Genomic DNA, 24355 nt, shown 5'->3' on the forward strand with positions numbered 1-24355 from the left:
CATAGTTTTGCAGTTTTTGAGAATGGAATGGAATGCCAGGAACCAAGTTTCTGAAAAGATAAAGTGGTTTAAAAATTAGTTTGCATTTTTGCCTTCTGAAATCAGATCATCTAATCGATAATGAGCTGATATTTTTATGTACAGTATATAGTATTAAAGTAAGATGCTGGTTGATATAACTGAAATTAGAACTTATTTTTTAATGTATCGTCATAATCATAAAAACATTGGTATGTAGTGCAAATAGTTTTACCATTTAATGCACGTTGTTATTCTTCTAGATTTTTACCTATGGCTAATGAACTGGAAGTCTTTTGCCAAGAAAATAGCTTACTTCCGTGTTGCAAAATAAGGTCGATAATCAGGAGCATATAGACACACAGAAAACTAAATCATAGTTCAATGAAAGTGATTTTTGAAATAGAATTCTGCTAATTCTAACTGATGTACACAGTAGACAACTGACATGTTTACTGTACTCATGAACACAATACAGTCACCAGGTTTTTTAGTGAAGATGCTCTCCATTTGATGACATAATTCACATGTAACTTTGCATAGTTTTGCAGTTTTGAGAATGGAATGGAATGCCAGGAACCAAGTTTCTGAAAATATAAAGTGGTTTAAAAATTAGTTTGCATTTTTGCCTTCTGAAATCAGATCATCTAATCGATAATGAGCTGATATTTTTATGTACAGTATATAGTATTAAAGTAAGATGCTGGTTGATATAACTGAAATTAGAACTTATTTTTTAATGTATCGTCATAATCATAAAAACATTGGTATGTAGTGCAAATAGTTTTACCATTTAATGCACGTTGTTATTCTTCTAGATTTTTACCTATGGCTAATGAACTGGAAGTCTTTTGCCAAGAAAATAGCTTACTTCCGTGTTGCAAAATAAGGTCGATAAAAACAGTTTTTAGTGTCCTGCAGTGAGGACTGAGCAGGATTATATGTATCTGTTAATATTATTAATGGACTTGAGCTAACATGGAAAAATTAAAAATGTAACTGACGTTAACAAAGATTAATAGATCATGTAACAAATGTATTGTTAATGCAATAACTGACATCAACTTATGGAACTTTACTGTAAAGTGTTACCAAAAAGGTTGTTGAATTGGACACACATTTGAGCTTCTGTTTATTATATTTGCTCTACAGTTCTGGGAAAAAAATTAAGAGACCAATGAAAAATTATCAGTTTCTCTGGTTTTACTATTTATAGGTGTATATATGTGTCTGTGTAAAATGAACATTTTTGTTTTATTCTATAAAATACTGACAACATTTCTCCCAAATTCCAAAAAAAAAAAAAATTTAAAAACCCCTGTCATTTAGAGCATTTATTTGCAGAAAATGACAGCTGGTCAAAATAACAAAAAAGATGCAGTGTTTTCAGACCTCAAATAATGCAAAGAAAACAAGTTCATATTCATTTGTAAACAACACAATACTGATGTTTTTTAACTTAAGAAGTTCAGAAATTAATATTTGGTGGAATAACCCTGATTTTCAGTCACGGCTTTCATGCGTTTCCTGTTGAGTGACGTTATGCCACTCCTGGCACAAAAATTCAAGCAGCTCGTCTTTGTTTGATGGCTTGTTACCATCCATCTTCCTCTTGATCACAATGTGGTTTAGGTCTGGAGATTGGGCTGGCCATGACAGGGTCTAGATCTGGTGGACCTCCATCCACACCTTGATTGACCTGGCTTTGTGGAATGGAGCATTGTCCTGCTGGAAAAAACAACATTGTCAGAGTAGAAGAACAACCTTGTACTGTACGAGGATTGATTCACAGTGGGTGGATTGTAGGCCTCTCCAGGTCTCCTTCTAACCATTAAACAAAGCTTAAAACTGGACTCATCCGAGATGGTCCAATCCTTATGGTCTTTTTTTGCAAACCTCAGCCTGGCTCTTCTTTGCTTCTCATTGATGAAGGGTGTTTTTCTAGCATTGCTCTGCCCCCAGGAGCCTGTTTCAAACTGTTCTCTCCGTGCACTTCACCCTAGCTACCCTAAAAAGTTTGCCATTCTTTTTGTAGGTCACTTGATGTCATCCTTCGGTTGTTGAGTGACATTCAAATGAGTTGGTGGTCATTTCAGTCAGTGGAGAGTCGCTTTTGCTCTCTGCTGGTCTGTAGCTTTGTTGTCCCAATATCTGCAGCTTGAACCGCTGTCTGTGAAATTTTAAGGATGGAAGCAACCTCACTGTGTCCCTCTGCCAGTATAGCCAGAATTGAACCCTTCTTCACTCAAAACGTTTCTTTTTAATTATTTTGTTATGGTCAATAATTATTTGATTCCAATTATTTTTGAGGTACTACTAGCACTGTTTTGCCATCCAGCTGATCCCTATTGCAAGAGGATAGTGATGACCACAGCGGTGGTTTTTATACTTTTCCTCGTTAAATGAGATTTGGTTGAGGCGATCACCTAATCAGTACTTCATTAAGCAGAATGAGGTGTGTCTGTGTGTCATGTGGAGATGCTGATTTAAGAAAAAATTATAGTGGTCTCTTAATTTTTTCCAGAGCTGTATATATGCATAAAAGCCAGCAGTGGTTTTTATACTTTTCCTCGTTAAATGAGATTTGGTTGAGGCGATCACCTAATCAGTACTTCATTATGCAGAATGAGGTGTGTCTGTGTGTCATGTGGAGATGCTGATTTAAGAAAAAATTATAGTGGTCTCTTAATTTTTTCCAGAGCTGTATATATGCATAAAAGCCTGAATTAAATCTGTTCATCATATCGCATCTCTTCTGGAAGATTTGGATTAAACCACTCCATTCATATGGACTGGTCATAAGTTCAGTGTCTTTCTGAACTTTTTTGAAGCTTGAAAATTGTGATTTACAAATATCTTCAATTGTGTTATGCAGATGAACAAAAGTCTTATGGGTTTGGAAAAACAAGAGGGTGCGTAAATGACACAATTTTAATTTTTGAGTGAATTATCCCTTTAACAATAAAAACAAGGAAAGCAGTTGGTTGTGTGTACAGCAATTATGGTGTATTTACCAGAAAAGTGAATATAGATAAAGTGATAATAGCTTCACTGATTATAATGAGAACGATTTAGTTTTGTGTGTGTGTGTGTGTGTGTATGTGTGAGATATTCTAGTTTTTAAAAAACTTACTTGGTAAGCACATCCAGGCCCCGGCCTCTAACATTTTGTGATTTCTTGGTTAAGACTAGCAGGTTTTAGAAGTTGGTTTGGTGCCAGTTCTTCCACACCATTACTGCCATTTTCTGCGGTGGAACAGGAAAAGGTTCCGATCAGGCACTGGATCTGTGACCGAGAGAGACACCCTGTTGGTGGAAAAGGGATTCGGTGATGGTCCAGATGATTAACTGCTGAGCAGCTTTTTCTCTTTATACTCATGAACTTACGAAATTCATAATGAAAGGAAAATGGTGTTAAAATTCAAACAGAAATTTTGGTTGCAGGGTTGATTATAGTCATTCCTCATTGTCAGTCCATCAGATCCAGGCACCATGTGGTCTCTGAGCTCTCAGATTGGCTACAAATTCCTACACTGGACCCGCTAGACCTTCTCTCTGATGTCTCACTATCTTGGCCCAGCCTTTGATTACCCAGTAGGCACTCCCGACTGGTGTGCTCTACTTCAGATGACTCCTCAAGAGATGAGTGAACTACAATCGATTCCTTTGGAGAGGGTGGAGAATTCTCTTGTAGGAAAGTGGACGGTACCACATTCTGATTGAGGGCCACCTCTGGAGTCCTGTGCTCTTCATCCTCGGTTGGAGTGGGATAGGGAAACGCTGGTTCTGTGGAAAGGTGTAGGTGTGAATCCGAGCTTGGCGTGACCTTGCAAGAAAAAGATGAACTGCCCAATGTTTGAGGAATCAATGTATGCAAAACAGGGTGTGACTGGCTGATACTGGCATGGGCTCTATCTCCAGCACAAATGCCCAGTGATAAGCCCTCTGCTCGGGGGCTTTCTCCAGGTGTTGGCCCCTGGGCTCCTGGGCTGATGCTAAGGAGAGAGGAGCCAGTAGATAAGTGATGGTGGCTGATATTGGAGGGAATTGAGGTGTACAAAGAACTCCAGTCATGGGAACAGGGCTCATTTGCTGTGACAGGAGAGGGTTGTTTAGGCTCATGCTGGTGAAAGTGTCCCTGTTTCTCAGTGTGCTGAGAGAAACCAGATCCACCTGCACATACCAGAGAAACATTTTAATCAACTGATGATGAAGACTTTGTAACGTCTCTGCCAACTTGTATACAAAAATATAGATGGTTGCATCAATGAAAAAAAAAAAGCTACAGGTAGTTTGTGGCCATACTACCAGGTCGGCTGTGACTCCAAGACGTGGACGCCAGGAGACCCTCAGGGACAACATGGTCTTTGTGCTGCATGTGGATGCTGGAACCCAAGATGTAGGCTGGAGACATACTGATAGAAGAACTGGACATCATGTGGACTCCATAGGGACAGGAGGACAAAGGTGCTGTGTAATGGCGAACAGCTATCTGTGCTTGCAGGAGGTGCATTATGTGATGCAGATCCTTTGTTAGAATTGACACTTCCTGTTTCAGGTTGCCCATCTGGAATGAGTTGCATTAAAATATTGTATTAGAGTATATATAAACATGAGAATCATAAAACACAAATAAACCATCAGTTGCAAACTTAATTTGTCCTTTATTTTTCACTTGAGTACACCTCGTCATAATTATGATTTCTGAGTTTATACTGTAAATAGGAACATTTTAGAAGGATTTAATGTCTCTGTCTTTAGGAATGAGATTGTCACTGCACCTTCTTGTTGAGTTGGTCAATGGTCTCTTTCACTTCCTTTGTATCCTGAAGCAGTGACGCATTCACCTGACCAGACCCTGCATTAAAACAAAGATGCAATGACCCAACTGACCAATATGGTATGTTACTTAGATACTAAGAATAAAATATCCTTACCGTCCAGTGTCTCACTACCCATTGATGTCACTGTACTAGTTTTGGCCGTGGTGTCCTCCACATTAAAACGAAACACATGTCCGTTGTCCTCAACTCCATCTACAACTCTATGAAAAGCCACACAGTCAGAGACTGTTATTCACAAATATTTTTATAATGTATAAAAATAGTAAAATATAAAGTATTTATAATACTTTTTAAAGTACTCAATAACATGCAAATATCGATTCATACTGTCTCATCCTGTATTTATACAGGGGTAGGCAACTCCGCTCTTCACAATAAGAAAGGCTTAGCCTAAGGCTAACACACCAAGCTAACAGTCAACTGTCGGCCAATGTCAAGCCATCATTGAACATCTGTCAGCTCAGTTTTTGCGATGTGTTCACCACTGTCTGCACTAGTTGGATCCCGTTTGGCAAAGTTTTGGACGATTGAGCATTTTGAGTCGCCTTTGGGAAGTCACTGAGACAGATCTCTCTGATTTTCAGCGTAGGGAACCAGAGCACGGGAAGAAAAACAAAAGTGATGAAAGCGAGCAAACGACAAAGTCAACAGGGCAGACATTGAAGGCTGTTCTAATTTTACCTGAGCATTCCAATGTGCAAATATTTTCAAATGACATGGCCATATGGAATGAAGAAAATGAAGACCAACAATAAACATACTTAGAATGGTAAACAAGTGCTGCTTTGTTTACGGTTTGTATATCCGCAGTCCTAGTTTTGGAGACCTTTTTGGAATGACAAATATGAATACTGCTTACTGGCACCACCAGTGAAGAATGTACGTTCTGTGCAGTCTGTTCAGGTGCACCTTTTTGGCCCCGATGCAGTTGACGTGAAGTTGACAGCACAATTGGCTTTCATCGACGCTAGTTCTTTGATGACAGTTTGGTGTGTTTTGCCTTTAAAGGGTTAGTTCACCCAAAAATAAAAATTCTGTCATTAATTACTCACCCTCATGTCGTTCTAAACCCGTAAGACCTCCGTTCATCTTCGGAACACAAATTAAGATATTTTTGATGATTTCTGAGCGCTCTCTGACCCTCTCATAGACAGCAATGTAATTACCATGATCAAGGTCCAGAAACATAGCAGGGAGATCGGTAAAATAATTCATGTGACATCAGGGGTTCAACCGTAATTTTATGAAGCTACGAGAATACTTTTTGTATACAAAGAACGCAGCTGACAGAGAATAGCATACGCTGTTTACGTTCAGTGGATATTCTCCAAAATGGCACCAGGGTGACGTGGAGGAGACAAATTGTTGAATAAAGTCGTTATTTTTGTTTTCTTTACGTACAAAAAGTATTCTCCTAGCTTCGTAAAATTACGGTTGAACCCCTGATGTCACATGGAATATTTTACAGATCTCCTTGCTACGTTTCTGGACCTTGATCGTGGTAATTACATTGCTGTCTATGGGAGGGTCAGAGAACGCTCAGAAATCATCAAAAATATCTTAATTTGTGTTCCGAAGATGAACGGAGGTCGTACGGGTTTAGAACGTCATGAGGGTGAGTAATTAATGACATAATTTTCATTTTTGGGTGAACTATCCCTTTAAGTCCTCCTTTCACAGCAAGTAGCAAATCACGTTTTGTTGATCTATGGCATAAATGTCAAAATGTTGCATCCTTTTAAGTAGAAAATACTGTCTAAGAATGTTACCTTGGACTAAGATCTGGTGGTCCAAAGCAGCTGAGAGTGGGGATGAGCAGTCTGGCAGGTTTGCGTCCTGTACCTCCAGAATCTGTCTGTGTCCTATGGGTGGATTTGGGTGTAGATGAGGGAGGATGGGTTTGTTTCTGTACTTTGGTCTGATGTTTGGGGGAAGGGTTTGGACTCCAGCCCCTGACAGGTGAATGACACTGTCGCAGGGTGTTGAACTGCAGTAACTCTTCCCCCAAAAGATTCCCCAGTGATGTACGTCGTACTGGGCTGCTTAGATTGGGCAGAAGAAGATTTCGGCATGTATTGGAAGCAGGTGGGACATGGAAGTACTTGTCTGGATCATCAGCCTTTTCTATAATGGATGGACGCTTATTCTCAGTTGTTGCACTGGAGTCTGGGTAGTTCTGCTGCAAGGAGAAAGAAATGACACCAGGGGATAGGTCAGAGACTGTACAGTATATAGCTGAGACAGATCACTCATTCATTACAATGAATGAGAAAAATTGGAACGCCCAAGATGGCAGCTGTAGTAAAGTAAATCCCATAATTCAAATGAAAGAGTCAGGTCAGTAATGTTTGTATTTCTGTTTAAGTTCTCTGGTTACCATTGCTTTAAAGAGTGGAACTTGTGGTTAGCCTACAGATCGCTGCATAAATGAAGTCCATCTGTCTTTTTCCAAAAGAGACTTTTTTTGTTTTTGTTTTTCGGAGCTTGAGCCAAGTCTTGGGCCCAAGCCAGTCATACACTCTAAAAAATGCTGGGTTAAATATAACCCAGCGCTGGGTTAAAAAGGGACAAACCCAGCTATTGGGTTGTTTTGACCCAGCGGTTGGGTTCAAAACAGCCCAACTCCTTTCACAGCAAGTAGCAAATCACGTTTTGTTGATCTATGGCATAAATGTCAAAATGTTGCATCCTTTTAAGTAGAAAATACTGTCTAAGAATGTTACCTTGGACTAAGATCTGGTGGTCCAAAGCAGTTGAGAGTGGGGATGAGCAGTCTGGCAGGTTTGCGTCCTGTACCTCCAGAATCTGTCTGTGTCCTATGGGTGGATTTGGGTGTAGATGAGGGAGGATGGGTTTGTTTCTGTACTTTGGTCTGATGTTTGGGGGAAGGGTTTGGACTCCAGCCCCTGACAGGTGAACGACACTGTCGCAGGGTGTTGAACTGCAGTAACTCTTCCCCCAAAAGATTCCCCAGTGATGTACGTCGTACTGGGCTGCTTAGATTGGGCAGAAGAAGATTTCGGCATGTATTGGAAGCAGGTGGGACATGGAAGTACTTGTCTGGATCATCAGCCTTTTCTATAATGGATGGACGCTTATTTTTGTCCCTTTTTAACCCAGCATTTTTTAGAGTGTACAAGCACAGTGGATTAGCTAATTTTGATGTGACAGCTTTGATAGTGATAATGAATGGTTTGGTTTACTATGTAAGTAAATATGTGTGTTGAGAGATTGTAGTCTTACCTCAGTCTCACTGCCCTCTCTCAGATTGTATGTGAGGTTTCGGTGGATGTCAGTAGTAAAGATGCTGGCATACTCGGTATATAGTTCAAGAACATCACTTAAACCTTTCATACTGATATACTGCAGGTCACAATATGTCAGTGCCTTTACATCTGCATTCGTCTTGATCACATGATTCTGGCCAGGCAGGTCTGAGCCAATCAGATCTCCTTTTCCTGTAATGACATCAACACTGAATAAAATCAATTACTCTATTACAATTCATTTTCATATCAATCTTCTGTTTACCAATGTATAATACGGTAGTTGTACTGTAGACGACATAGACCAGTAATCCCACTACTAGAAGTATTTTTAAGACAACTTTACAGTTCAAACGACAGACATTTTTAGAAAAAAATAATTAGTATAAACTTAATGTTTGTACTTTTAATGTGTCTGGCACAATTGCTCCTAAGTTTGTTATTGTAAACATGATTTTAGTTTGTTTTCATGAACTGGAGAAGAGTCGAAAGTAGTTGCTGTGGTAATGGACAGCTGTACACCTGAAACATTCCATCAACATGTAGTACATCAACATGTACTGTAGCGTTCAGAAGGATAATCAATATACATAATGTCCAAATAACAAGTCAAAAGGTAGAAAAGCAACAAAGACATGTTACTAACCCAGAATAGCCAAGACCATGTTGTTCTTTAGAACCTCCAGTGACCCAGAACAGACAAAGTAGTTGGCCTGCAACGCGTCCCCCTGTCTGATGAGATATTCCCCCGGTGTACAGAAAGTGGTTTTGATATGGAGGGAGAGCGAGCGCAGGCAGCCCCTACTAGCACCATCAAACACAGGCAGCTGCAGGATGTCTTTGTTTAAGTGCATGGCTATATCGGCACGCAACTCATCAGGAAAATCATGCAAGAGCTGCAGAAAAAACAACAACATAAAATCTTCTTTACCATTGTTTGAAATGAACAATAAATAATAGAAATACTTTTTTTTTCCCTTAAAACTTTTTTTTTGGTTCTTAAGACTTTAAAAAATATATTTAAAAGGTTTGAAGGTTCAGACAATTATACAAAAAAACAGGTAACACTTTATTTTGGGGACCAATTCGCACTATTAACTAGTTGCTTAGCATGCAAATGACCAAAAAAGGGTTGTTAGGATGTTCTGGGTCTTTGGTAGAGCATTGCTATGCAATTGCTAGGGTGTTCTTTATGGTTGCAATGACATAATTAGGCTGTTGCTATGCTATGTGATTGCTAGGGTGTTGCAAAGGCATTATTGTTGACAGGCATGTTGGGTCACTCTTCTATGTTTCCTAACCTCCTTTGTGGCTCACTTCTTAATTGTCAGTCTTTGATGCAGCTGAAATTGAGCTGCGGTTCTGAAAGACAGACTGGATTTTATGATGTTTGATCCCCTCCCCCCTCCATCCTCCCGCTTATCCTCCTCCATCCATCCTCCTCCAGTTGTTTTGTAAGGTTGTTGTTAAATGAATGCTCTTACACACTCTGTGTCACTTATCAAATCAAGTGTCCTTAGCCAAACTCTGCCAAGTAAAGACAGGACCCTGAGCTCTTTTAGGAGCCATACAACACAACAGATTTGGTGTGCACAGCACACAAGCAGTTGTACAGTCTTTTAGCAGCTAGGTGTTCCTTGATCATCATCTTGGCCTGTCCATCAAAGATACTGTATCTGCGATGCTGTGTAAATAGCGTTAGTGGGTTGCTCAGTGTCACTATGGAAGACTTTTCTGAGTGTTTTGGCACAGTTCAACCACAGTCATGTTGAGCTAGCTTTCTACCAAAATCCCTTCACCTGGCGTTCGAACTCTGCAGAGGAGGCCAAACCCGGTGAAAAAAACTCTTGGTGCGAGACAAACAGACTCCTTTTAACAAAGGGCTCTTCCCCTTCACTGGTGAGTGCCACTCAGCCTTATCTCATGAACGAGCCTCTTTGCCCGTTATCCTGTCACGCGAATGTGTTGCAGTTTCTCTCAGTTCTGGCTAGGTGGTGAAACCCATTCTGGACCTACGTAAGACAATTGAATCGGCACTTTCCACTGTGCCCATTCAAAATGGTTTCTCATAAACGAATCCTATCACACACCCATACTGAGAGCTGGTTTACGTCTGAGAATCTAATGGATGCGTACTCTCATATGCTGATTGTTCAGCATTACATACTAATCTAGGGATGCATTCGAAGGGAAGAGAATTGCCCCACAGAAATTTAGCAGCATTTGCACTCTGAACAAACTCTATGATTAGATCAGAGGTTTTGTGCAAGACACAATATGACATCCAGAGCTGTGCAGCCTACATTTCAGTTTCTACGTGCTCAGCAGAGTTTACCAGGATCATCTTTTACTGTTTACTGGGTTATCTCAGTTGGTAAGGTGGTAGTTACTAGGCAGGCTATGCTCTGAGTTAGAGTGTGTTTACATTTCAACAGTGATGGATGCTGGTTTCACCCCATCAGTGCCCAAACTTTGTGTAGCTGCCATATAAGAACACCATGCTGTTATAGTTGGCTATTTTGTGTGCAGGCACGATCTGATAATAAGAAATCTCAAGGAATGAGGCGTCAAAACTCTTTTGTCCTGCTACAGTCCTGGGATTTTCCTGCAACATGTGCCTAACAGTGCTAAGCTTCACCAAACATGGGGATCTGTCATGATTGCAGCATTAAGCATATTTAAAACATATTTGAATCTGTGACTGATGGGAGGGCCTAGACCTTCATCCACATCACATGGTTTTAGAATTTGGGGACAAAAGCACCACTTGATCAATTAGAACATCTTAAGATGAATTAGCTGAACCCCCTTCCCCCCCTCTTTTTATTTGAGGAACCTCTGAGATTTTACTTAATATTTTAACAAATTTAACCACACATTTGCAAGCTCATACAGTGGAGATCAAAATTAGAGAACAATTTATGAACACTTCAGAAATAATATAATCTTCATCGTTCAAAATTTGAAGGAATTTTAGTTGTGGCTATACCATGCTAGTAGAACAGTGTTTTACAAAATAACCAAGGCACTTCGACAAAAACCCTTTATTCTGTGGAAAACACAGTGATCAAAATTAGAGAACAGCAATGACTGTAGCACGAAGAAAGATTAAAACTACAATTTCTAAAGGTTACAGTAAAAATTAGTAGGAAGTGTACAGGCCCTTGCTTTCAATGACTTCAGCACATCTGCGGCCACAGGACATAGTCTCTCACTCTGCTCTGGTGTGATCTTGGGTCTTCCAGAGTTCGGTGACTGTAGTGGGTTTCTTATCCATAACTTTGTCACCAAGGATTTTACCAGAGATTTTCAGTTTAGATCAGGACTCTGGGCTGCCCATTTAATTATTTCATTATTTTAAAAGGAACTGCTTTACTTGTTTTGCTGTGTGACAGGGGGCATTGTCCTGCATGAACGCAGGGAAAGGAACTGCATGTTGCTGAAGGAGGTTCTGATAAACATTTTGCATTCACTCTGCCATGTAACTGTATAAGAGGCCCAAATCCTGCTGCAGAAAACATCCCCCAAACCATGACACTTCCTCCTCCACCGTTCACTGACTTCTTTACACACTTTGGGTTCAGTCTTTCCCCAGTTTGATAACAAACATAATGTTTCCCATCAAACCCAAATAAATTAAACTTGCTTTCATCACTGAAGTGAACTTTGGACCAGTTCTCCTCTCTCCACACAACATGCTCCTCAGCAAAGGTTAGTCTAGCCTTTTGATTCTTTCTGCTGATGAGAGGGAGTGGGCTTTCCGTCCAAATTCTCTTAAATGTCGAGACATTGAATGCCGAGACAGATCCTTACCCTGTTCAGTGCTGAACTGGCGAGCAATTCCAGCTGCAGTGTTGAACCGTTAATTAAGGAAATTAGCACGAGGTGCCAGATTAACATCAATAACTGGGAGGTATCTGAAAGTGTTTTCTAATTTTGATCAGTGTTCTTTTTCAAATATCTAATTTAAGCTTTTTGTACTGTGCTTCAGAATATATTTAAAGGTGGGATAAGCGATTTCTGGTAGCCAATGTTGACATTTGAAATCACCAAAACAAACACGCCCCTACCCCAAAAGGGTCTCAATTCATGAAATATGCTTAAAACTGTGCTTTTACGCCTGTTAGGACTAAGCAGTGACTTTGAAATTTAGGAAATTGTTGGTTGTTCTCAAATTTTGATCTCCACTGTAGTTCTCTGGTGTTGGTTAATGGTCAGACAGGACATGCAGGTAAACAAATAAAATATTTCATCTTTTTTAGTACATTTTATTTTTGATTGGTTTTATTTTTTAATTATTTATTTTAATTTTACATTTTTAAGATTTAATCAATTATTTGCTTTTCATCATCTCTCAACCCCCTGCAGTGCTATTACAACTGTCAGTTTGGGAAACCCTGATGCAATGCAATGTTTAATACACTTCATGTTATTGACAACAAAGAATGGAATATATTTTCTTTCTTTTTGTATTTTTATCAATATTGTACTAAACAGTGATAAATGAGTTAGGCCAAAAGTAATCTTAAAGTAATCAAAAAGTTGTTAGATTATATAACCTAAAATGCATAATCTAATACATTACATTCAATTTTTTTGTGAAGTAATTTGTAATCAGTAATGAACTACAATATGTAAGTAATCTACTCAACACTGGCTATGATTAAAAATCTGCGTAAACACACCTTCTTGTGGTAAAAAATAATGCATGTGGCTTCTATGTTACTTTTGCAGTGTAAAGAGAAACAGACCATGCACACACTTTTAAATGAAAAAGTAGCATAATGTTTTGTTTGGAGTTATGAAATAATGTAACATGTTATATTTAAGTAATATTCCCCAACACCTTGGATGGTGCGTTGATATACCACATGCGGTAAAAAAGATATCTCTGCACAGACTAAAACAATTTTACATAAAATGTAAATAAATAAGAAAAAATAAACACTTGATAATGCCAAGCACTTTCTCACCTCATTGACATCAATGCCATTATTCACAGACCAGGTGGTCTGGAAATATTCAAGCATGCGTTGTTTTAGCTGCTGTGGCAGCCGGTGAACACGAATGAAGTCCTTCAGATCTTTCATGCGTGTGTGATATAGTGAGCGGCGTGAGTACATGCGCTGGATGATGGCTGTTACATTCCCAAACACCACAGCGTGCATGAGAGCTGTGTAAGAGAAACAACCAATCTGATTCACAATATAACAAACTAGAAATAAGGGCATTAAACAGGCAGGCTAATGTTAAAAATGTAATGTTAAACACGTAAACATGTACAGTACAATGAAAAAAGTCCATGAACCTGTTTGTGGCTATTATAAAGTCTGAGGTTCTGACTCATTGGTGAGTGGTTTGTTCACATGGTGAGACTTATTGTTTTGTTAACTGTTTTCAGGTTGTGGGGAAAATCGAATCTACATTTTCTGAGACATTAGCAGAGATGTTTGTGTTGCCCATCATAGAAGATGATGTTAACTATGTTAATTATTTATAGAAAATATATTTTTTTATTCTTCTTTCTGTCCAGATTTCAAATCTACATTGTGTCGGTGTCACAGAATGTGACATTTTGAATCACTGTAGTTCTTTGATGACATGTCTGTGTCACATAAATATTCATGAGTCTCTTTATCCTACAAGAAGACACTGTTTTGAAATTTTGTCATTTCATCTGAATATCAAGATATGTGAGATTTAGTCAATGGAAACAAAAAATAAAGAAAATAAAACCATTTGTAGCGTTTGATTTTTGAAATTTGTGTTTGAGGTTTGGCAGCTGTGTTAAGAATTTTGGGACAATGGGCCAAAGATTCAGTAAACATGCAAATAATTGGGGAAAACTGTAAAATGGTGTTTAATGAATGTATGACATTTTTCATGTTGTGTGTGTGTTTTCATGTTTTGTCTATAGAGTTTTGGAAAAAGGAGCTATATTTTTTTTTAGAAATTGTGCGTAAGCAATTATCAAAAACTTTTAAAATGCAGCAGCACATCGTGAAAAAATAAATTTGTCTAGAATACTGTGGAAGTTACTGCTTACCCCCAATGAGCATAGTACAAACAGAGAAAATCTTCTCAGCATCAGTGTTGGCACAAACGTTGCCGAAGCCCACACTGGTCAGACTGCTCAAGGTGAAATACAGAGAGGCGATGTAGGCACTGCGAACCGAAGGACCACCAACTGTACTGTTGAAATAGGGCTTGTCCAAACGCCTGCCCAGCTCATGTAGCCAGCCTGACAGAAAGAAAGATACATCTTATATTGTCAAATATAAATACAGTCAGCTTTTAATACAAATAGTTACTTTATAAGGGTGTTCAATCTTCAAAAAACAAAAAAAACAAATATATATATATATATATATATATATTAAAGAACCAACTAAGACCTCTTTCAGTGAACAAAAAATGAAAAGAGATAAAGTCTTCGTATTCAAACATTTTAAATTATGATGATGATAAAATTTTATAATAATTATAATTTACTGTACAGTACAATAGTAAAATTACAATACTAATATTTACACTACTGTTCAAAAGTTTGATTTTTAATGTTTTTTTGTCTTATGCTCAGCAAGACTTGTTTATTTAATGTATTCAAATCTTTTGTAACAAGTTTGGGGTCAGTACATTTTTTTTTATTAATTAATACTTTTATTCAGCGAGGATATGGTAAATTGATAAAAAGTTATATTAAAGACTTATATTGTTACAAAAGATTTTGATTTTTAATATATGCTGTTCTTTTTAACTTTTTATTTATCAAAGAATCCTGAAAAAAAGTATCACAGGTTCTAAAAAATGTTAAGCAGCACAACTGTTTCCAACATGATAATAAATGAGTATTTTAGAATGATTTCTGAAGGACCATGTGACACTGAAGCCTGGAGCAATGGATGATGAAAATTTAACTATGCTACCACATTAATAAAGTATGTTATTTTATTAAATTTTAATACATTAAATAATAATATAAACATATATTAAAATAGAAAACCTTTATTTTAAATTGTAATATTATTTTACAATTTTACTGTTTATACTGTATTTTTGATCAAATAAATGCAGCCTTGATGAGCATAAGAGACTTATTAAAAAAATTAAAAACATTAAAAACCTTACAGATCCCAAACTTTTGAATGGTATTATATATTTACAAATATTTACAAATATTTATTTCTTCACTTTCAACATGAAACTATCAAGCTTCTATTTTAGTGCATGGAGATTCTTTGTTTAATTGACATCAAAGTATATATACAGTGGGTACGGAAAGTATTCAGACCCCCTTAAATTTTTCACTCTTTGTTATATTGCAGCCATTTGCTAAAATCATTTAAGTTAATTTTTTTTCCTCATTAATGTACACACAGCACCCCATATTGACAGAAAAACACAGAATTGTTGAATGGGGTGGAATTCTTTGTTCACAAAATGATGCAATGGAAAAGTTAACCTGGCACATGTTGTGTACCCAAATGTATAAGCAACTCCAATTCAGAGCACATACAGAGTTTGTATGGGGCAGCATTTACTGTGAACCAAGTTAATTTCAGCCAGCAGCAGAAGTCTCATGCAAAAGTCCCCAACGGCGTGATGGCAGACACAACCACCATCAGATCCAAGGCACTCTTCCCCAGCTTCATACATGCCAAAAACTGATGAATAGCTTCCACGCGCTTGACTGTGAAATGCGCACAGCCGCACACAGTCACTGAGTCGAGTTGGACTTCTTACAGTTTTCTACAAGCTCTAGGACTCAATTCTCAATACTTTTCAAAACTCTTCACACAGTGAGCACACCAGTAGTCTATGTGGGCTAAACTCTGGATCATTTTCCTTTGATTTGGCACAAAATACATTCAGTGACCACATCTTTCAAATGACATGAATTCATTTCTCACTCAGGCACAACCACCACCAAAACTCAATGTACTACATGTCAAAACTATTAAAATTAAATTCAAACATAATACAAAACTGAATAAGGCAGAAATTTGCTACATTTCTACAGTAACACTAAAATATATTCTAAATCTAAAAAATGAAAAACAATTGTATGTAGCTGACCACCTAGTGTTAGACTTTCAATCTTGATCATCTATACAAAAAGGGAAATGTTATTATCAATAATTTTGTACTGTAATGTAAACATGGAGCATGTAACATACTGCAATGAATTCCAAACAGTTGAGAGCCGTCATTCTTGTTTTGTAAAGAAATTTTACAAAAGAAAACAATGTATAATGCACTAGACTCCAACTACGCCAATACCAACCAATTGCCAAGGTAGTTCAGAATGTGAACGAAGCATAATTTGCACATTGTGAACATGCGTGAAGCCAAAAATAACCTTAAGTGGAGAACCTTATATTACAGTAATAACCTTTTCCTTCAAATACGAACCTCAATGGTGTGTGATAAGGGATAAGCTTACACGTACACGTTTTTTAGATCCACAAACACAAACCATTCTCTGGTCTCAGACTACAGTAAATGAGCACCTTGTGAGAGCACAATCCAGCTGTCTCAGATCCAGGATGGATTGAGACCCATGTGTTTATTCAGAAGGAGAAAATAGAGTGCTCCGGGCATTACATTATTTTTGAAGGCTAAAACTTAGAAACGAGTTAGCATTTTAGTGGTTCCATCGTCCTAAAGTCGATGGGTTTTTTGAATGGGTGGTGATATTGAAGTCATGTAACTGTTGGTGTAGTTAGTTTAAAGTCTACATTTAGCTTTTTACTAATGGCAATTGTATTTAGGTTTCAAAATTCATAAAGGTTGTGTTGAACAAAATGTTTAAGAATCATAAACTTTTGCTGGTCACTGAAATTATTTCTGCAATGATCCAAAAGCCAACAGAAAAATGCTATTGATCAAAAGCTGGTCACTTTGCACGTTGGTCAGATGGTCTATTCCTATCCTATTCCTAAGTGGGCGTTTTTGGCCAGAATAAGCATCAATGTGGCATTATGCCGAAAGTCAAAATCTCGTTCTGTGAGACTCAAGGAAACATCCCATTTAACTTGATAAGAACACCAAAGCAGCTCTTTCAAAGATTTATTTAACTCATCAGAGTGTTTGAATATCTTACCTATGTCCCAGGCTCCATTGGCATTGGTCTCCATCTCTTTGCGTCCAATGATGTACCAGATGCAGGCCATCCAGTGAGCCAGCAGAGCGAACATCGACATGAGCAGCGTTAGTACCATGGCGCTGTACTGTGAGTATCTGTCCAACTTCTGCAGCAGTCTTAACAGACGCAACAATCGCACAGTTTTCAGCAGGTGCACTAGAGACGTCTTGAACAAGCACAAACATGTGTGTGTCAATAGCCTGTGTAAATATTAATACCTTGTAATCACATCATTTGCTTGCTCCAAAAAATGAACAAAAAAGTACTTTGGAAACAAAAATGTTAATCATTCTGTACCATGGCCTGTAGTCTAGATCATGGTACCACCACGGAATTTCTTTGTAAAGGACCTCTGGAGTTTTCTTTTGAACCATCATACCCTCCCCATTCTACTATTTTTAAATAAGCCATATGATTGGGAAATAAAATGATTTCTACATTCACACATGTGAACTTACAACAGTAATGTTAAATGCATAGAGCAGGTCAAAGGGCAGCGCAGCCACCAGATCCACGAAGAACCACGTGGTGGCATAATGCAGACAGATGGAGCGAGGCTCGTACACCACCTGCCCTGATTGACTCACATAGGTGGTGCGAAAGTTAAGAATGATGTCTGAAAGAGAAAGAAGATTAATGACATTTTCTTGGAAGTCTTATTTTATTTTATTTTTTTAATTATTATTTACTTTGAGTCTCTTTTGAGACATTTATACACTCATATATTACAGGAGGTAACTGAAGTTTTATGTGTTGATGATAAACCATCCGATTCTACAAGGTTACTTGAATGTTCTTTCAGTTCAGAGGCTTGCTTTCTTAGTAAACTCACCCAGAATAAAAAGCATTTCCACTGCGATGTCGCTAACTATCGTGCTCCTGCCTGCAGTCTCCAGATCACTGTACGCTGTGAAACACACATTGTACGGCACGGTCACAGCGACATAGAATGTAGCCAGTAGAATCATCCAATCCCACAACGCCTTGGACACACTATAATGCAGCAGGATGAATCGAGACTTCTGGACTGCTGCCACTTTGTACTCAGGCAGAGATGGTTTTTCAAACATGTCCTGAAGGAGAGAGGCATAGATTAAGGAATGAGAGCAAAAAAAATCAGAGATGCGTTCTCTTTTAATATCTCAACTTCTTCAAGGCACTAGTGAGATTTAATGAAGAGCAAATAAGGGGGTTTGCTAAAGCCTCCTGCTTCTCATATGTTTCTCATGAGAAAAATACTACTACAGTAATCTCACATCCGTTTCCTCTCATTAAGATTGACTCATTACGACTCATTAAGTTTGTTCATACCACATTAACTAAAGATACTTTACACTACACTACCAGCTGCATTTATTTAATCAAAAATACAGTAAAACAGCAATAATGTGAAATTTTATACCATTTAAAATAACTGTTTTTTTTATGTGAATGTATTTTAAAATGCAGTTTATTCCTGTAATGGCAAAGCATAAATGTTCTGAAATTACGGGAAAAAAAACAACAAAAAAACTGAGCCACCCATCTGACCAGAGCCCTTAGAACTGTCCCAACTCACATCCCGAATCTCGTACTGAATCTCTCTTCATATTTTACAACCACTCCCATAAGTCATATAAAGACAATTGACAGCCCAATCAATTCCTGATGAATAAAGTCAAGTTCTGCCCTAAATATCCTGTTCAAATGTCACAAAAATTACGTACTGGCATACTGTATTAGTAAAGTCTCAACTTTGAGACTTGTCTTTGATCATTGAAAGCAGTAGAGAAGAAGAACTGACAGAATAATGTGTTATTATTCAGTAAATAACAGGAAACTACATTTAATCTTTATCTGCAAGGACATCTCATGACAGATGATAAATATTGGTATTTCTTTAATTTGACTTTTACATCACAGAGGTGAAGGCATGGGTCAAGCTCATGGTTTTTGGTCATGATTGTTTGGGGCAGCAAATCATGTGGTTTCTAATCCTCCATGCTCTCATTTGCCACACTCTTCATTAAGATTAAAGAACAGACCCATGATGTCACTGAACACACATCAGAACCTTTAAGTACTGCCATCTTAAAAACAGGGGTGTGAATCTTCACTGATTTCACGATCCACTTCAATTACGATTATCATGTCAATGATTCGATTCAAATTAATATCACGATGCGTCACATTCTCAATTTTCAATATTACTGCACATGGCTACATTTTCATATAAATGTAATATCAAATTTATTTTGTGCAAATTTTACTTAATTTTTTTAAATTAAATTATATAAGCAGGCTACTTTTTAAAATAATTACTTATTTTAAAAATAAGTGTTCTTTAAGTAGGCTATCCGAAAGTTTACAGACAATCATAGTTTTCGGTAATGATTTTAGTAGTTTTTTTTAGTAATCATGGTTTTTCTTTTTTCCTCAGCATTATTGCTGTTTGATTGACAGTGGCAGCTGATGCAAAGTGCATTTAACCGCAGCCGTGATCGAGCTTCAGGACGTCAAACACAAAGCACACGTGAAAGTCTGTCAGTACGTGAGTTTCGTGCATCTTATACGTACTGCATTCCAAACGGCATAAATGAAAGCGTATCTAAAGTAAAATACTGACACTGTCAAGCAATGCGCACGTGTCTCACAGCACATATTCTGTGCAATGTAGCCCGCCGCGATTGTCTCTAGCGTGACACACGTGCCATATGCGGGGGAAAACCATGCTCAGAATCCATTCAGAATCATTGAAGAGAGAATCAAGATGCATCGGTGAATCGATTCTTTTCTCCCACCTCTAGATACTAGTCAGCTAATTTCAATTTACAGTAAATGACATTAGCACCAAAAATCACAGCTGTCCTCCCTTCTTCATTTGCTCGCTGGTAAGCTGTGTTACCTGGGTTGGTTAATTCAATAGCATTCGTGCACTGCATTAATGCTCCGGTGAAACTGATGTAGGCCTAGAGAGTGTGACGAAATCTGAACACAAGTGGTTAGAGGAGACACATTCAAAAAGCATGTTTACCAGCTGGAAACGATAAACGCATCTCAGCTGACAGGTTGATTGAATCGCCAAAAAATGCAATTTCATACCCTGGAAACAGGGCTTCTCTCACGCTTAATTTACAGTATAATTTATATCATTTGCATGCATCAGGGAGCCGCTAACAATATGCAAGAGAATCATGAAACTTCTGGGAGAGGTGGGATGTCTGTCATTGTCACATTTGAAATTTCTACAAAGAAAAAAAAAAACTTAGTTGAAGATATTTTCAGATCGTTATTACCGATGATTAGCATTGGCTGCTCACGGACAGTGACACTGGCGCTTTGACTCGGAGTAGCAATGTACTGGCAACATGTGCAGGGACGGATTAACACAAGGGGTATAGGCAGGACTGAAGCCCCAGGGCCCGAAGATGGAGGGGGCTATGGTTGGCTGTGGAGGAAAAGTGGACCTATTGACTGGCCATTGGGAGCACCCAAACAATTCCCAGTGACACCGAAACCCCACCACGGAACAATACTTATGTGTTTTATACGCAATGTAACTTGAATTGAGGTCACTGGTCTGCCTTAATGCTGAATAAATGTTCTGAACTCTTACTTTTCCACTTTATGTGGCTGAAGCTATCATAAGCATTTGAAATTATAAATATTTGTTTGCTCTATTTATATTGAACATCTAGCTGGCTGACATATACTTTAAAAGGCTTTGTCAAAATTGCAACAATGACTTGAAAAGCTTGATCTCATCACTAGGAAAGGCTGAATTTTATAATTTTTTAATGGGCTTTTTGCCTTATTTTATAGGACAGCAGACCGGAAAGGTAGGTGTGGGAGAGGGAGATGCCAAGGCGTTCCCAGGCCAGCCGAGTAAACCCTACAGCATGTCCTGGGTCTGCCCCGGGGTCTCTTCCCAGTTGGAACACCTCCACTGGAAGGTGTCTGGGAGGCATCCTGCCCAGATGCCCGAACCACCTCAGCTGGCTCCTTTCAATGCGAAGGAGCAGTGGCTCTACTCCGAGTCTCTCCTTGATGTCCAAACTTCGCACCCTGTCTCTCGGGGTCAGCCTAGACACTGTGCGGAGAAAACAAGGTTCTTGAACTCCTCTACTTGCGTAAACATCTCACTCCCTACCTGAAGCAGGCAATCCATGCTTTTCTGGCTGAGAACCATGGACTCAAGAGCTGACCCTCATTCCCGACACTCGGTCGCAAAGTAAATGCTGAAAGTCACAGCCCGATAAAGCCATTAGAACGACATCATCCGCAAAACAGCAGAGATGCCACCCTAAGACCCCCCATAAGCACAGCATCTCTAAAACAGTATGTCCTGAGCATGTGCATAGCCCTGAACCATCAAAAGTGTGAAATGTTTAAGAATTTACAGCTGTCTTGGAGTAACATTTTAGCTATAGAATTTACCGCTATTACAGTAAATTATGAATGATTAAAAATTACATATTTTTTTTTGTAATGGAGCAAGTGAAAATATGTGTAGGACACATTCAAATCTGAACTACTGAAAAAAAAAAAACTTTAAAGTTGTGCCCTGCTGTGATGCTCTTGTTTCCTATTTTTCTTTCAGTCAGTTGGAGTGTGATGGAGCGAAGGCAGGTGGCTCTGCTGCGAGTGAAGTTGTGCTGAAAACATGACCTTCTGTTTACAGGAGCGATCGGAAATGTGACCTGCCAATCTGGCCTCCTGTTCTGCCGTGGCCATGTGACATGGCGGATTAGACATTCTTTATACTTCTGGCCTGCACCTTTCACACTGTTTGAACATTTCCTGAATCAAATGGTCACCGGAAAATGGGATCCTGCACAGATCCTATGCTTTACAGTAACTGTAACTCACAATCCCATGATAAAAAAAGAAATGGTAATAGGTCATAGTGGACAGATTATTTCAGGAGGAAAAAAGAAAAGAACGGACAATTAGAACAAAATTATTAGAACTGAGGTTGTCTGGATATGAGGAAAGTAAATTTATTTTTAAGGATATAAAGCACTTCTAGTAACAAGCATGAAGAAGACAAGCATCACTATTACCATCGCTCTTTTGTAGTGTTGGTGATTTGAGCAAACCCCAGCAGTAACTGTGCAACTCATCCTACACCTAGAAAACCCTAACAACTACATATCAGTCAGCATCATGGCAGTGCATTGCACACATTCAAGAACAATAGAAACTTTTTGTCAAGTGTACTCTAAAACTGTGATACCGTAAATAACTTGATAATATAATTTTTGCTCTCAATGCATTGTAAAATTGTAAAATGTTACAAACAGGCTTCAATTTAATAAGCACTGACCAATGTCCTCTTTCTAGGAATTACAAATCAATAAAATGTAATTATACAGGCAATTGTTAACGTATAGCTTTTATTAGCAGTGTAATGAAACATCAGTCAAAGGATAGATGCATCACAGGACTACCGATATGACGTACTGATAAATCAAAAACATCTACATATGTTTTCATATATCCATATGGTCACAAGAAGATTTGTTTAAAAAGATGTCAAAATGTCCCTAAGATGCCATCAAATATTTGATAAGTTTTAAAAACTGTCCATGAGAAACCAAGGTTTCACTTTATTTTGATGGTCCCTTTTTAACACATTCTGTTGACCATAAGTAACGTTGCACCTACATGTCTACTAACTCTCATTAGAGTATTAGTAGAGTATTAGTAGACTGGTAGGGTTAGGGTTAGAATAAGTTGACATGTACTGTACTTGCAGAGTTACTTAGAGTCAGTAGAATGTCTGTTGGGAGACCATGACAATAAAGAGTTAGCAGATATTAAGCAAACAGTCTACTAATACTCTGATGAGAGTTAGTAGACATGTAGGTGCAACATTACTTATTGTCAACAGAATGTTCAAAAGGGACCATCAAAATAAAGAGTTACTGAAATTATTACTACAAAACATGTTTTAATGGACTTTTACAGTTTTAGTACATAGTTTATACATTTACTCACCCGGCTTAAGTTTACATCCTTTTTGCTGTCACGGGTAAACTGGCTGGTTAACTGGTAAATCATGGTATGACCCCTCCTTCTGGCTTTACTGAAATGAGAATTTCCGGTGGTCCTTTTGTATGGCTTATTATCTGCACAAAATGAAAATAGCATTAACAGCTTTGACAGTTTACAAATCATAAACATTTAAAATTGTCTAACTGTATGATTGCACCAGAGTGTCTGTGTGTTTTAACAGTTATGTGTTTTGTAGATGCAACTCCCAATGCCCGTGAAGACTACTGATTAAACTATCCCTTTACACCATTTGGCATGTGATGTTGGCTTTCACACTAAAATAGTTTAGCTTCTATCTAAAAGATATAATATTTTTCTGGAAGTTCCTCTTACTGCTCGGTCACTTAAAAAGTAAGGTTTCCCTAAGGGCTATATTTCAGTATATCTTACTGAATCTTCGTTCTATAGTACATGCGCGCTCAAGGCTCCAAACATGCTATTTCTTATCAAATGTCAACAACCAAAGGTAAGTGTTTTCTAGGCTATTTATTTTCCCAAATTGAAAAAAAACTAGTGAGACTAATGTTTTTAGTGTAGACAGTACCATCAGTTCTGCTGCTGTGTTGACTCTTGTCTTTTGCTTCTGTGATATCCTTGAATGAAAACAGAAAAAGCACCATCTCCCCCTTCTCATTCTTAATGGGCACGATGTCCAACAGACACCAGAAAGAACTTCCTGTGATAACACACCGAATAGAGTTGCAGAATTACACACAGACATAAAACAGTTACATCATAAAAATATCTACTTTCCGACTTTATCAATAAAAAATTTCACTACAGAAGAGTTACATTAGTAGTGGGGTGGTGATTTTGAAGCAATTAAACTTACAGCTTGTTCATTATTAATTAAGGTGATGTAACGAATCAGTCCACTGAAGGCGAGCGTAGTTAAGAACCCAAGTGCAGTTTATTTACAGTGTGATCCAAACATCCAAACAATAATCCGAGACCCAGCCTCTGTGGCCATGACAGGGCAGGCAGTGATTTCGGAAGCAGACGCCACCACCTCAGGAGGTTCTGCAGCGGATGCTACCACTTCTGGA

General features: G+C 38.2%; 1 protein-coding gene across 1 annotated transcript in view; it reads right to left on the reverse strand.

Annotated features, from left to right (window-relative positions):
• Positions 1–3009: 3009 nt before the first annotated feature.
• kcnh4b (potassium voltage-gated channel, subfamily H (eag-related), member 4b) overlaps positions 3010–24355 on the reverse strand; it is a 31970-nt gene continuing 10624 nt past the window's right edge. Inside the window, exons 3-17 of the mRNA XM_016538024.1 lie at positions 23854–23985; positions 23253–23383; positions 18106–18346; positions 17732–17889; positions 17232–17439; positions 14175–14369; positions 13102–13301; positions 8775–9024; positions 8106–8320; positions 6632–7041; positions 4956–5062; positions 4800–4876; positions 4327–4585; positions 3492–4191; positions 3010–3408 (exon numbers count right to left, since the gene is read on the reverse strand). Of these exons, the coding sequence (XP_016393510.1) occupies positions 3402–3408; positions 3492–4191; positions 4327–4585; positions 4800–4876; positions 4956–5062; positions 6632–7041; positions 8106–8320; positions 8775–9024; positions 13102–13301; positions 14175–14369; positions 17232–17439; positions 17732–17889; positions 18106–18346; positions 23253–23383; positions 23854–23985 (3290 nt within the window). The 3' untranslated portion in view covers positions 3010–3401. The remainder of the gene's footprint in view (positions 3409–3491; positions 4192–4326; positions 4586–4799; positions 4877–4955; positions 5063–6631; positions 7042–8105; positions 8321–8774; positions 9025–13101; positions 13302–14174; positions 14370–17231; positions 17440–17731; positions 17890–18105; positions 18347–23252; positions 23384–23853; positions 23986–24355) is intronic.

Source organism: Sinocyclocheilus rhinocerous, unplaced genomic scaffold (genome assembly GCF_001515625.1).
Source record: "Sinocyclocheilus rhinocerous isolate Xijiao unplaced genomic scaffold, SAMN03320098_v1.1 scaffold3201, whole genome shotgun sequence".
Taxonomy (NCBI): domain Eukaryota; kingdom Metazoa; phylum Chordata; class Actinopteri; order Cypriniformes; family Cyprinidae; genus Sinocyclocheilus; species Sinocyclocheilus rhinocerous.